Source organism: Echiichthys vipera, assembly GCF_963691815.1.
Source record: "Echiichthys vipera genome assembly, chromosome: 8".
Classification (NCBI taxonomy): Eukaryota; Metazoa; Chordata; class Actinopteri; order Perciformes; family Trachinidae; genus Echiichthys; species Echiichthys vipera.
In genome coordinates, this window is record NC_139833.1 from 5,539,708 (window position 1) to 5,555,359 (window position 15,652).

The 15,652-nt window shown below is 44.1% G+C and overlaps 1 protein-coding gene across 8 annotated transcripts in view; it reads left to right on the plus strand.

Annotated features, from left to right (window-relative positions):
• The first annotated feature begins 6,111 nt into the window (after positions 1-6,111).
• The window catches only part of cspg5a (chondroitin sulfate proteoglycan 5a), a 57,260-nt gene continuing 47,719 nt past the window's right edge, over positions 6,112-15,652 (plus strand). For all 8 annotated transcript variants that reach the window (XM_083917907.1, XM_083917909.1, XM_083917911.1 and 5 more), the window contains exon 1: positions 6,112-6,656. In XM_083917907.1, the coding sequence (XP_083774033.1) occupies positions 6,557-6,656 (100 nt within the window). In that variant the 5' untranslated portion in view covers positions 6,112-6,556. The remainder of the gene's footprint in view (positions 6,657-15,652) is intronic.

Consider the following 15,652-nt stretch of genomic DNA (forward strand, 5'->3'; position numbering starts at 1 on the left):
GGGTTAGGGTTAGGGGTTAGGTTAGGGGTAAGGGTAAGGGTTAGGGTTGGGGTTAGGGCATTTCGCGCCCGTTATTTCAGCCATCCTTCACATGAAATATTGATTTAAAAACAACCCTCTGACAGAAAGCTCCACCACTTCGTATTTCTCAGCAAGGTGGTGGAGAAATACGAACACGTGGGTTTTCCCTCAATGACATTTGTGCGTGAAATGACAACGCCATCTCTGCACTATACAAGTCAATTGAGACTACATGGCGTGAAATGACACGCAAAAATCATGAAATGCGTTGTAATTATACGCGAGATGGCTTGAGAGAAATAGCGTGTCATTCACACGCCTTTTGGTGAGACCGGGCTGGCTCAGGGGCTGTTGTATTAAGAAGACTAACTTTGGAAGACACCTACGTTATTGGGCGAACTCAGACTGTAGACGACTTCTATTGATTTAGGATGAACTTGTGGAGTCTGTCTCCAATTTCTCACACTGGAGCTGCACCTGAAGGAGAGAGGAGGAAAGATTACAGAGACCACTCTCTCTGCCAACATATGGACATCAGTGACGTGCAGTGAGGGTTGGGGTTGGGGAGGCACTGACTCACAAGTCAGATTTACAAACATACAGTTGGATGCCAATAGGATAGGATGAGAGAATAGGAGCAAATAGGATGCTGAAAACCATTTTAAAACACCAGAGCCACTGTATATTGCAGTATATCTTACCTTTACTTGTACATGACTTCTCGCTTTGACTGAAAGTCCAGCTTTGAAAAATTTCTTAGTTTAGAAATCAAATCCTCCATTTTCAGGGCGAGAAATGACAGCTTGTCGCTAAGCTCTACAGCATCGCACAGCACACTTCTTGTGTTTACTTTTTGCACACAGGTCAGAGTTCACCGTGACCTGCTGGCTATTAGGCTGCTCACTATCGCCGCCTAACTTGAGGCAGAGGTACTGCCTGCCTCAAGCCAAGCATTTTCCCTGTGGATTTATGTCACATCAATAAGATGTAAATATTACACACATACGTAAAATACATTACTGAACACCATGGAAAAGAAGACGTATGCTTTTATTACATAAAAGTGTCCTCAACCATAATATTGGAAACATACACAGAAATGGGAACAAGCACGCGCAGAGGGCACGCGCTCAATACAGTTTGTGAGTGATTGCGCAATCTGGAGGGAGGCACGGCTGTCCGTGCCTCACCTCTCGCATCCGAAGCGACTCCGCTTATTTAAATAGGAAATACAGAATTTTCTGCCATTTTTACTATAAAAACGGTCAAAATACATTAAGAACCACACCAAAATCATAGTCCAGAGGACAAATATTAATACTTGTTATTTTATTATTTCGTTTCTTTATTCTCTCATGATGACAGGGGAGGCGCAGCCTCACCTGCCTCCCCTGACTGCACGTCACTGATGGACATGCGAGTGTTGTATTAAGATGAGAAATCTGAACGTATCTTTTAATAAGAAACACAGGTACGACATCTCATTTCCATATGTAAGGCTAACAGCATCCTTACACGCATGCATGAAACAAGCTCCAAGGCTAGATTCTGTTCTCATTACCTCATATTTGTAAGCTAATTACACTTGATCCAGTTTAGTCTGCACGTATAGAGATATAGGTCGTAAAATGACCCCAGGTCTGCTATTACACACTGACTGCAGACGGGCTTTATTGTGTTCCAGTTGTTTGAACTATGGGTGATGGAACAACATTGAATTCACACAAGAGAGCAATTTGATCAACGCACAGGACGCTGTTGTGATGATATAAGAGGTTTTAATTACATCTGTCTCATGCAGCTGCAAACATAAACTGGCAAACTGTGTTCATGCTGCTCTGGTGTTTCTTCTCACACCTACCGAGTCTTTGTTTTGATGAGGCTTGCTAGCATTTGCTAATTACCTAGCATTCATTCAAAAATAAGGAAACACTCCATAAAAGTGCTACAGAGCTTAAAAAATATATATAACAAAAAAACAACAACAGACCAAACGGTTGATTTGTTGTCCTTTTTCCTGCAAACGGGGGGCTGTTCTTTGCTTTTTATTCCTTTTCAGTTTCTTCAAAACATTAAAATTATATTTGAAGTGAAACAAAAAATTCAAATCACAGAAATGTCATTGTTCATGGTCTTTTCCAACTTTATTGGAATTTTTATGGCGTTCCCTGCAGTAGAAAAACGAGTGAGGAGCGACGATAAGGAATGATCAGTTATGTAATGAGTTGTGTTGTGTTTGTTATGCTCCAGTCTGCATATCATGCTTATTCTCACTGAGCTGCAGATACGGGAAAGAGGGGTGGGCGGGGGTGTCTTTATGTTTTGGAGGTGAACAAGAGGGATTAAATTTGCCCTAATCTTTGTGTTGATGAGCATTGTCTCGCATTTAATATCACTAAAGCGGCCGGCCTGGACTGTCACAATAACAGCACGAGACCCTCAGTTGGACATGATATCTGTACGAGGAATTAACCCCAAAATACAGGGAGACACATGCTGCCAGACAGAAGTGTGTGTGCGTGCGCGTGTGTGTATGACCTATTATAATAGAGGACCTATTCACATCCTGTTTCCTGTCACAAGCGAGGCAGATCTTTATACGTCCGGGCCACATTGGTGATCGATTTATTGTTTAAATTATTGTGAGAAGTTAGAGATTTATATCATTGTACAGTCGTGAAATATCTGTTGGACTGTTTGTCGGACAAAAAGTCCCGTTCTGATTCTTCAAACATATGTTCACTTTGCTCTAAAGTTTTTAAAGAAATTAGAAAATACTCAGAACTGTTCATTTCGACACAAGAATACTTAAAAACAAACTTTACCATGTAATTATTTCATATAGACTACAGTATTTATTAATTGCATTATCAGAAAACATGCTATATTGTGATATAAATCCTTATCGAGATATGAAATGACCTCTATTGTGATAGAGGATTCTGGCCAGCCCTATGGGACGGTACTGATCACAAAACAATAGTAGTGGTTGTGCTCTAAGCAGCTGAACGTTAGCTTCTTGCTAATGTTCGTTCATTAGCTTTGTTTGGGACAAGCGCTATCTACTGCACTCACATAGTTAATTCAGTTGCTAGCAGGCGATCAAACAGAATAGAAACAAGCAAACGAAAAATACGGACTTGGTGTGCAGAAGCCTTTAGCCTTGTCGAGTGATAAGCATCGTATTTAAAGGTTGAATATGAAGAATGAGCAGAACACCGCCATCTAGTGGCTCAAGACCGTAGTCGCAACAACAACAAAAAAATGTTACCAGTCGGGTTGCCAGGTCTGGAGAGCCGGCCCAGTAGCCCACAGGAGACCGGAGTCTGTTTGAGCCTGTTTGAACCCATCCCCTCCTGAAAATCACTCCATAAACACAAGTATCGCAGAGGAGTTTGACTGACTGTTACCATTAAGGAGAAACAGCTATTTTCGTGGGTTGTAATGCCGTTGAACTCCTTTATCTCAGTGGAGTGAATGCTCGGCCTATATTCACTCTCGTTTTTGCCCGCCTCTGGTCACTCAGCTGCTGGGACAAATAACGCCCCCTTCGCTGCCTACAGTAGCTGCCTAACAACAGACAACCCTGGCAACCTGCAATGCCGGCCACTATTGGCTGGTACAATGTAAACAGAACATGACAGAAAGTTTTTGTGAAACTCATCAAAAAATGTTTAAAATATTAATTCAGACCAATTTTTCTTTCATGGAAAAACAATACTTTCTTCTGTACCCCTCAAAATTCTACATATTCAACCTTTAATTAGCCCCTATGATTCACCTGAGACAATGTGACGGTTCAGTTGAGTCTGAATAACCAACAACAGTGAGACAAAATGAGGACAGATGGGGAAAAAACCATCACACTTTATTAGATTTGGTGGTTTTTGAAGATACAACCGGAAGAAATGTGCCTGGAATACGAGGTCATAACAGATGAGATGCCTTTTTGTTATCGTCCCCCGTGTCCACCGCTGCTGTCGGCTAATATCGGCATCACACAGTGGAACAGATGAAACCGGTGGTCCGCTGAAATCAGATCAAAGAAGAAATGAGCAGGAAGGTCGACAGTGTGAATGTAATGTTATTGTGCTCATAATGAATACACTGATGGTTGTGCAGAACAGCGCACAAGGCAAAAAGAGAGAGAAATGCTTAGGACTTAAGACTTTTTTGTTTTAGGCAACATACGTTCTGGGAGGGTCCACATATTTCATACGGTGTACGCAAAACATCTCTCTGCCAGAAAAGAGACCGTATTTTATATGATTTCAATGGAAGCCACCAAAATGTCCTCTTGACCTACTTTTCACAATTCACCGAACACATTCGCTATTCCACTAAAAATGTTGGATTTCATTTTGTTGGCATTGCCCCTGCCTTTCACATGTGCTCACGTACACATGAACAACCAACTGCAGACACACACACACACACACACACACACACACACACACACACACACACACACACACACACACACACACACACACACACACACACACACACACAAAACCTCTCCTGTTGCCTAGCCCCTCTCTCTTTATGCTTTTTTTGTGTGTGTGGAAGAATGCCCACGACCCCCCGCCACCACCACCATTACCCCCAGGGCCCTTGGGCATTCATCACCGTGTGCATCCCCCATTTACCCCCGCAGCCCACCCCCATTTCACCCAGACACCCCCACGCCTCTCCTCCTCCTCCTTCCCCCTTTTGTTTGCGTCTCTGTGTCACACCATTAAACAAAGCTCCTTGTTTTGACGGCATCCACACCACACTTATTTTTCTTTTTTTACATAATCTCAAACTGCCTCATCCTCTCCGACACACAAACGCACACCAGCAACGGTGAAGGGAAGTTAAGCTCCTTCAAAATAGACCGATTTCCCGTGAGGATAAAAACAAAAAAAAAGTGTCCAGAGCAGAGTGTGCACTCCAATTGAGGTCCAACACACTCAGATGAATAGGAAATAACCAAAAGCTTTGGGAAAGAGAGGGAGGACTGGGAGGAGGTGGGGAAGTTTGAGGAAAGGAAAAGTGGACAAGAGGAGGAAAAATGTCTCGAAAGATTGAGTGTGAGAGGAAGATGATGAGGGAGGACGCCTGGAGATGGAGATGGAAAAAGGAAAAAGAGGAGGAATGTGTTTCCAGGAAGGAAGGGAAGAAGGAGGGGAGGAGGGAAGTAAAGGAGGAGGAAAAGGAAGGGAGATATATTTGCGAAGGTGCAGAAAAGAGGACAAAAAGATGATATTTAAAGTAGTCTGATGAAATTAAGGAGCAAGTGAAGAGAAAGAGTAATGTCTCTGGAAAAGAGGAAGGAGGACAAACAGTCAGAGGAAGAGAAATGGACAGAGGAGGAGGAGGGAAACATCTTTGGAAAGGTGCAGGAGAGAGGGTAAGACATTGTGGAAAAGCGTGGTTTAAAAAGTCTTGGGAGAAGAAAAAGAAAAGCGGAAGAAAGGTGGAAAAGTTAAAAAAGAAGGTTAAGGCAAAGGGAAGGATTGAGAGAGGAGGGTGATTAAGTGTTTTAGGAAGGTAAGGCAGAGAACAGAGGAGGAACTGTTTAGAGGAAAGGAAAGAAAAGATGGAAAGAGGAGACAAATATGAAGATTTGAGAGGGGGAAACTTTTTGGAAGAAAGGGGAAGAAGAGAAGAGGAAGACGGGGGAGGGTTAATAGTGTAAGGAGGAGAAATGTGGATGCTTTAGAGGATGATAAAGTAAAAAGGAAGAAAAATTGTGAAACAGGAAAAAGAAGGGAATGAATATGGGAATATCTTAGGAGAGAAGACAGGGAAAAAAAGAGAAAAAGTTGTGGAAGATGGAGAAAGTGAGGAGGAAAGAGGAAGAGACATGTCTGGAAAAGAGGGAAGATGTGGACACTTTGAAGGACGCAGCAAAGTTTTAGGAAAGGGAAGGATGGTGGAGGAGGAGGAGAAGGAGGAGGAGGGAAGCTCTTAGGAAAGGAGGGGGGTGAAGAGGAGGGTAGATGGGGGCGGGGGGGGGGGGCATCAACAACCCTCTTTTCCCCTCCCCAGATGATGAGAAGGCTGCCGAACGCGCTGCACTCCGCCGTGCGTTTGTTTCCCTCTCAGCCACAAAGTGCCCAAAAGCACCGATCCGTTCCGAGCCCAACCAAGCAAAGCCAAGCCAAGCCGAGCCAAGGCGTGCGTCTGCGCCCCCCCCCAAAACGCACTCCCCCCTCCTCCACCTCCACAAACCACCACCACCACCACCACCACCACCACCACCCCACCCTCGCCGTCTCCGACCGCCGTTCTGTGGCAATGGAGCCGTAACCAACCTCAGTGTGCTTTAACTGAGCCGAGCGTGTGAAGCTGCAGCGGATACGAGGAGACAGCTGAGACCAAGCGGCTATGGAGGAGAAGCGCAGGGAGGCTGGAGTCTAGACCGCACGCAAACCAACACACCCGGATTACTTTTTGCAACATTTTTTTGAACTCTACCATCAGTCTCAGAACAGGGATTTCCTTTCTCCCCCGTCTCATCATCTTGTTCTATCACCGCACGGCGAGGATGCAGGGGAAGGAGGCGAGCTTTTGCACCACGGGATGCTGGAGACTAACGCTGCTGTCGTGCGTCCTGGCACTGCACTTGATCCCGCTGGCCGTCCACGGTAAGAAACTGCCCTCCGCCGCGCACTTTAATCGTGCAAAAACACTTTTATTTGCTTTTTTTGCTGCAGCAGCACATTCCCCTCTGTGGATCCAGGGTACCTAAACACACTCCCACAGGGCAGTCGGAAAGGAGGTCAGTGAGCCTCGGATTGTAGGTTAGCAGGCACCGCACACTCAACCGGCATCGATAGACAATCGGTTAGTATCTGCGTGGTAGTATTAGTGTGGACATTACCATTTTCCACTCACTACAAATGGAAATAAATTTGATTTTGGAGAATCTGTCTTAATGAAACTGTGGTTAATAAACATTCCCGTGGACAGTAAAGCAGATTTAATGTTGAAACATTAAAAAAAAAAAAAAAAAAGATTCATAGGACTCTTATATCGAAGCCTGGGGTGCACACATATCATGATTAAGTCATTATTGCACACTTATTATTGAATATTTTAGAGATGTCACAGGAGACAACAACTGAAACTGGGTCACAGTAAATGCACAGATAGACAAAGCCCTTATAAATATTATAGAGACACGAGAGGGTCAATACAAACCGATCCAACACCATAGAGACACAATATTAGGACATGTATTTATTAATAAAAGCATCCTTATATAAGGACTAATATAGTTATCATACAGTGAAGTCACTATGAGCTCCATGCTGAGTGCTGCAGACATTGTAAGTCATTTTACAGCATGGGGGGTTTAAAGAAATGCCAATGAAATCACTCCACACACACACACACACACACACACGCATACGCATACGCATACACGCATACACACCGATAAGATGCGTCTGCAGGAGGCATTACTAAAATCAGGTCACTAAATCAACACTCGGAATACAGCGGGCATATTAAAGACCACTGTAGGAGATGTTACAGGAGATGTGTGACAGTGACAGCGGCCAGTCGATGCAGTGGAGCAGATCCCCGGAGGCGCACTGGCACTACAGCGACACAAAGGCGAGGATTAGGGCCGCGGGACTCTATGAATAATTCATGAGGGGGTCTGGACGGACATTCTGATACACAGAGAGGGGGACAACGAGAAAACATTTGTTTTTTAAGACACCGAGGCTTTCTCTGCGTCTCTCTCTCTCTCTCTCTCTCTCTCTCTCTCTCTCTTTCTCTTTGTCTGAGAATCATTGCGCGCGGCGGGGCTACATTACTGTCAGATTAATAATGCAGGACCGTGCACGAGATGAAAACAGTGTGGCGTTATAATCCAATATAATCCCACTGATTCCTTTCATCGCACTGGTTGAGATTCGTGGAGTTTGGATTTCAAGCCCCCCCCCCCCCCCCCCCCCAAAAAAAAACGATGGTGTGTGTGTGTGTGCGTGAATGCGCGTGTGCGTGCGTGTACGTGTGTGTGTGAGCGGAACATCCAAGCGTTCCTGTCAGGTGCATCTGAGCCAAATCTAAAATGATTTAGCACACTGACACACACTTTATGTCCTGCCAGTCATCAGCCTCTGCTTCAGTTTCACTTCCAGTTTAATGTATATTTTTCTTTTTCTTTGTAAAGGGGGGGGGGGGGGGGTGCATTTGTTCCTAGGTTACACACATGCTGCCTGATAGGAAAGTAACACATGAGTTGACATAATTGTTTTGTAGCTTGTCCTGGCTGTGTAACTCATGTGCATATAATGACAGTGTGATCATTTCCCCTGATCTCCCCTAAAGCAATAGTTCATCTCATCTAATAGGTGGATGTGAAGCTTGATACTACACTCATCTGTGTTAAAGGACTTCACCCTCAAAATGAGGATTTGTAGCCCATAGCAGTTTATCCTCATCATCTGTGCTACCTTGGATTCTTGAAGAAAATGGAGTTTTCAAGACTCAAGATTCAAGATTCAAGAAGCTTTATTTATCCCGAGGGACATTATTGTGCAACAGTTTCAATACAAAGGTGGGAAAGGATCAGAGTAACAATAAGCATAAAAACATAAATCAAATAAAAATAAAGCTAACGTAAAAGAAATCAGACAATAACTAAATGCGACAGAGCAGCAGACATTGTAGTTAAACGTAGGTTTATACAATATACAACAATACGCAGCGTGCAGTTTAGCAGCAGATTGAAATAAAATAAGTACAAACTAAGTAAGTGAGAAGGAGCGATTTTCCGGCATGCAGAAACTTCTGTGTTCCCTGTGTGTGGAGGCATGCAAGAAGAAAAAAATCAAGAATTCTACCTAGCTCGGGATGAGTGATTGATATTCAAATGATTATACTGATGGCGGAGTATTCCTTTAAATATGAATAGGGACAGAATGATGTGAATTTTTTAGGGCAGACGGCGATACCGATTTTTCATCAGCCTTAGACGATGACTGATACGGACTGCCGTCATAAAAATTACACGATGATAACAAATGTTACGAGTCTCAATTTAAAAAAGGAACATTTATTGAACTTTAAAAAGGCGTCTCCAGCAGCTGCCCGTGGACGCCTGTCTGTAAATAATTCAGAGAGAAGACTAACACCGAACGCAGCAGCCAGCATCGATAATATCGGTAATATCGGCCGGCAGATGTATCGGTCTATTACTAATATGAAGATACTTCCAGTAGGTGCTTTCGTTAGCTTAGCATAAGGAATGGAAGCAGGGGGAACAGCAAGCATGTATTCTCCAAAGGAAAAAATAAGACTTTTGTACAGCATGCTGTCGCCCCACAGCATCATGGCTCCAGGTCAGAACCTGCGTGGGTTTTCTCCAGGTGCTCCTGCGTCCTCCAGTTCATAAAGATGCATGTTATGTGTGTGAATGGTTGTCTGTCTGTCAGCTGGGATGGCTCCAGCCAAATAAATATGGTTAGTTTGATCTGTTCTTTTATTTTAAAGGGGTGTATGTGCAGGAGTTTTGACCTGCTGAGCGCGGAGACTTCCAGGATTTTCTGCTGAATATATTTCACTCAAATCTGCTGATGTCAACCCTCACGGTGGTGCTAGAGGAAAATGTCAGGAGGTCATCAAAGTTATTAGGATTTGCATGAACTTGAACATGAACATCTGCACACAAATTCAACAGTTGTTGCAGATAAGTCAGTGTGGACCGAAGTGTTGGACCGGCAGACAGACATTTCTGTCCATAGAGTGTGGCTCAAGGGGATCAATACAGGATATTAGCATAATAAAATGCCGTGTGATCATCTTAAACACCCCTTTGAGTACTTTCTAACTCTCCTTCAGGGATATTTTTGTCACTTTTCATCAATGCTGCAGCAGGTTTGTGTGTCAGGTGGATATTCAACCAAAAGAGATTGGCAGATCTGATGCAGACGCCTTAAAACAACCTTGGGCTAACCGTCCTCTTCCATTCCTCACACACACACACACACGTACACACACACACACACACACACACACACACACACACACACACACGCACACGCACACATCTTCTCGCTTCACCGGCGGTGTGTGGAGGCGGCAGCTTGCCCCACATCTGTGAATGATGCTCAGACGACTACGGCCAACAGCTCCGAACTGACACCAGCCGACCAGAATTACGTCAATCATTTCCTGTCTGCTTTTTCTCCGGTGGCCATTTGCAATCCTCCTTCCTCAGTGTGTTTAACACAGATGATATGCCACCGTCCCTCCCTTCCTCCCATCCTCCCCTCCCCCATGCAGGGTTAAGCTAGTAGAAACTAGATAGGCGATTGACAGAATAGTGGTTTCTGCGTTTTAACTGGACGTACAGCCTTTTCTTTGCCTTCCTCCTCTCCCTTCATCTTCCTCTTCCTCTTCCTCCTCCTCCTCCTCCTCCTCCTCCTCTCTGGCCTGCTGACACATATCTGCTTGCTTGCGGATTATCTTTGATGTGCAGTGGGTTAATCTTCAAGCCAAATTCCCCACCATGACTCCACTAACCCAATCCGGTGTGATTTATCGCAGTGTGTGGAAGGCGAAAAGCAAGAGAAAAGATTACCAGTCATAAAGATTAATGCCTCTGGTTATTGGCGAACAATGGCTTTGCAGTCTCTCCTCTGCATCCTTACTGTCGCCATGGAAACCACACACATTCAGTGACACCGGCTGGTGGAACAGTGTGTTCATATCGCCGCCATAATGTGTTCACACTTTGAATTTCATTTAGGCTCAAAATGTTGGTTGGATTTTGGCAAAGGCTCAAATATCTTGCCAAGCCTGGTGTCTCTCCGCCTACTGACCATGCATGAGTGTGTGTGTGTGTATGCGTGTGTGTGTGTGTGTGTGTGTGTGTGTGTGTGTGTCTGTGTGCCTGCCTGCCTGCGTGCGTGCGTGCGTGCGTGTCCAAACCCAATGGCAATGGGTGTAGTCTCTAATTTGTAGATGATACCATTATTTGTACTGGTGTAGTCATTATTTCTGCATAATGATTTAATGCTCGTCATACTGCGTGTGCCTGAGCAGATGTTCACATTTCACTGTACAAGCATCAGCGTCTTGAAGGAAGATGTAAACGTCCGACGTCGGCACTCGTAAAATCTGTCTCCAAACGTTCAGCAGAAACCAAGACAACGTGAAGTCCCTTTGGCGCCATTGTGTGTTTGATGTGCGACGCTTCCCAAAAGATTGGGTGACAGACATCCAGAGCAGCCAGGGCTGATGGCTGATGAGTCATAAAATTACAACACATGTCAAGCTGCTGAAGTCTTAATGGCTCCAGTTACGAGAGCAATTAACAGTAACATGCAATCACGCCAGAGGAGCGACAGCAGACGAAAAGACTGCAGGGATGTGCGTTTTGTCAGAGTTGAGTCACTCGTTTGAGTCTGAGAACAGCGATGTTAAACGTAGAATCCAAATTGTCGCTCAATATATTGGGACTGTTGGGTTCACACGTCGATGATTCTCTCATAGGGCGACGCGGTGGGGTGGTGGTCAGCCTCACAACAAGAGGGTTCCCGGTTTGAACCCGTGTCTGCGTGGGTTTTCTCCGGGTTCTCCGGTTTCCTCCCACAGTCCAAAGACGTGCAGGTGTTAGGTTAATTGATGACTCTAAAATTGCCCTTAGGTAGTGAATGGTTGACTGTCTCTGTTCATCTCTATGTGCCCTGCTCTCATTATTTACAGTCGGTGCCAGGAAGAAGTGTAAAGTTAAGAGCCCGGGTGGTGGAGGGGTGTGTACGTCTGAGCTGTAGTTGATGTTCAGTGTTAACCGTAACTGCTACTGTAACAAGGGCTGAACAGTTTTGAAAAAGATTGAATTGTGATTATTTTGACTGATGTTGCAATTGGGATATGAGAGAATGATCATTTTTACATCATCACACTCAATTCCATTTAAAAAATCGTGCTCCAGCAATTTGAACACTTCAGTAGGCCATGTGCGTTTTCCATGTGCATCCCTAACCGTAACAAAACTTTAACCAAGAATTGCCTTTTATTACTTTATTCTCAGCAGGATAACCCACTCAGTGACAGTCCTGCCTTCCAGGGAGTCCTGGGTGCATTAAAAACAAACTATAAAACAATTAAAAACTGTTAGATTGACCAATAGTCAAAGACAATTATCATAATCAGTTTCATTTAAGTCTTTAATCCCCAAAATACTCAAACCCAGCGTCTCAACTGTGAGGATTTTCTGGTTTTCTCTGCCCATTTCATATCATTACAAATCGAGTAGATTTGTTTTTTGGGACCTGAGTCGGAAAAAACAAGCAATTTGTCTTTTTTGTTTTCGTTTTTTTGCATCTGTTCGATTAAAGAACTCATTAAAAACGTGCTGGATAATGAAAATCATCTTTGCTTTCGGCCTGAATCCTCGTGTTAGAAGGTGTTTTGGATTTAACCCCTAAAGCTGAGTCTTTTCTCCCTGTTGAACAAAGAGGCAGAAACTTCTCTCCCAGCACTAAATTGGGATCAGTGGTGGCTATTATGTCTCTCATCCCAGTTAAATCTGTTTGCTGGGAAACCAAGTGATCCTAATCTCATTTGTAATATCCTCCCACCTGGATCTGCCTGCAGGCCAACATTAGCATACGTATGTGGCCACAGGCTTGACCCGACCAGCTGCTCGGTTCTACTGTGTTACTGTGTGTGTGAGCGTGTGTGTGTGTGTGCTGAAAAACTGTACGCGGCTCTGTGTCCGTGTGCCTGTCTCTGAAATGCAAATGTCCCCGTACAACAAAGTAACAATGGGCGGTTTGTTTTTCATCATTTTTAAATATGTTCAGGAATCCTGAAGATAAACTTAGTTCATTTTAAGACATTTTTAAGAGCATTGCATCCATTTTAACCCTCCTGTTCTCCTAAGGGTCAATTTGACCCCATTTAATGTTTAACATCTCTAAATAATGTCATTTTTTGTGTTTTTTTGCTTTATATTCATGATTTTTCCTTATTTAATGGGGACAACTCATAAAAAACCTAAAATTGTCATGATTATATGTATTTTTTATTGTTCTTATCGTTCATGTACTTGTCGCATCGGTGTTCCTTTTGGTCAATTTGATAATCTGGATGATTTAATCATTATTATTATTATCGTCTATTTTACAATTCAAATATTATATGAGGTCAAACAAAGTAAGTAACAAATTGATTATGATAATTTTCGAGATGTTTAAATTGCTACGTTCAAATTGACCCCAAGAATAAATGGTGTTAGTAAAATTTGAGGGCAACAGGAGGGTTAAGACCTCATCACCATTTCTAGTTCTAACCAGTTACATCAGTAACACGATGGGCCACTGTATCCATAGAACATAATTCAGATCGACAGGGTGGGAACAAAGCACAAGGGTGTTTAAGGGTGTTTCTATTCAAAGCTACCTGTGGGAGTGGAAATGAGGCTTGTGCATGTGCATCCAACTCCACGATGAATGAGATACATAAAAAATGAACGCCATGGAGGTTTAGGCGTGTTAATACGAACAGAGATTTGTCAACAGTGACCTGAGATCTAAAGTGATTTTCTCTGTATTTTGTTGTTAACTCGACTTCTTCATTTCAGTGTTTTCATGTATCTCCGCGCGTCCACTAAAAGAAATGAAATGATCCTGCGTTTCAGAGGGAGACTTTAGTGTCCCGTTATGGTCCAGTTGAGTGTAGCTGACCGACACGCTGTATAGGGAGCTTCGTGTGATCAATAATAATGAAGAGCATGTGCCCTACATGAACTGATCGATTTCATTTGATGATTTAAAAACTCTGCACGGCAGCAGTTACAGTCACCGAGGATATAAACACGACGAAGCCTTGCAGGCTGTCCTCGTTCCCTGTCTGCACATATAACCAAGAGCAGGAATTCACTCAAATTTGTATGTAATCCACGTATTTATTACTATAGAAATTACAGCTGGAGCAACGTAGGAAATCAGGTGATGTAGCATAAGAGCACTAAACTCTTATTTCCACAGGGGACAGGGGTTTGTGTCCAGGACGCTCTAAGCCAAACCTTTTTTCTAATCTTAACCGGGTCGTTTTGTTTGCTAAATTTAACCGTCATGTACCAGTAACCATTTCACAACAGTACACAGAATAGGTATATTATGTAAGATATATGAATCCGCATACGTTTTTTACAAACCCATTGATGAGAATTTGTTGAGGCTTGTGATGTGTGGTCCAACAAACAACAAGAAAGATCTCACTCTTGTTGTTTAATATAGCAGCAACTCAGGGCGCACTCACACTGTCCATCCGTCCATCCGTACTTGTTCCCCCCTCCTTCTCCCCCCGTGGCCCAGGCCCGTTTGTACTCACACTACCTGGGCCTCTGTGAATGCTTCTTGCCTGTCCATACGTCACCACGCCGCAACACGTCACACGCATTGATGACGTCATCGCGATACGTCGCTTTGTTTACAAATCTTTCCATAGACCTCAGAGTTTTTGTGCGTCTTGTCGACTGTTTTTGAATATTTTCATCGACCAAATCTGCAGTAAACACTCCACCTCCGCATCACACCAACGGGAACCTTTCGCCGCCATTGTTTTAAATGTCCGCGCATGGTCCCTCCTCCTTTTTTTCTCTGTCCGAATAGGTGCACATAAAATGACGTCAGAACCACCGTAGGCCTCTTGCTCATACACGTGCGCACGCTTGTGCTTGTACATGTGCAAACGTGCTTTACAAAAGCCCACCTCTCCAAAACGGGCCGTGGCGTCAAGGCGCGGTACGCTTGCACTCACACTGGTCAAACGAACTAGGCTTTAGCCGTGAAACGTGCTTGGTCACGGTACGGATGGACAGTGTGAGTGCGGCCAAAGTCTCCCGCTCTCTGTTGTAATCCAAGGTTCTCTATTTGTTTATCTTGATAGCCAGGCCGGCTTTGTGGAACTGTGTGGAGACAATTTTTCTAACTCAGTATTTAGAGTATAGCAGCTTTAAGCACAGTGAAGTCCCTTGGTGTTGGAGATTCTGGTCGTCCAGGTGTTTTTCGATGCCGCTCTACCAGACCTGCAGGTATGAAAGTTGCTTGGAGCGTCATTGTCACCTTCCTCTGCGGTGGTCACCCAGAAGTTCTCGCCGCAGGTGAGGAAGGTCATCGAACAACCCAACAAAGTTACCTGAGCGGTCTGCCAGTGACAGGCTGCTTCTGTGCTTCCTGCTCAAAGACGAAACAATTAGCTCATACCGTATGTTCACTTCTTTTTGAGCAGTGCTGAGTTGGCGATGTTCTCAAACTCTGGGTGCCCTTGAACAGTAATTTACATGTTTGTGTGTTCATGTAGGATGTGTTTGTGTGTGTGTGTGTGAGAGAGAGAGAGAGAGACTGTGAAAAAAAGATGGAAAATGAAATAGTGCACATCTTTTTATTTATGAGGCTTGCACCTGTCTCTCTGTGTGTGTATGTGTGCTACAATGCGGCTGCTTTCTACATCTGTAGGCTTTAAATGTGCGCTAGTGTCGTTTTGTGGGTGCAAGCCTGTTTGTGGAATATCAGCGTGTCCTTGGTGAAGCGAGTCATTGAGTTCATGCTCGTGCACAAGCTCCCCTCTCCTCTCCGTCTAGCTGTGCACGCTCCTCCCCAGACCTCTTCTTCCA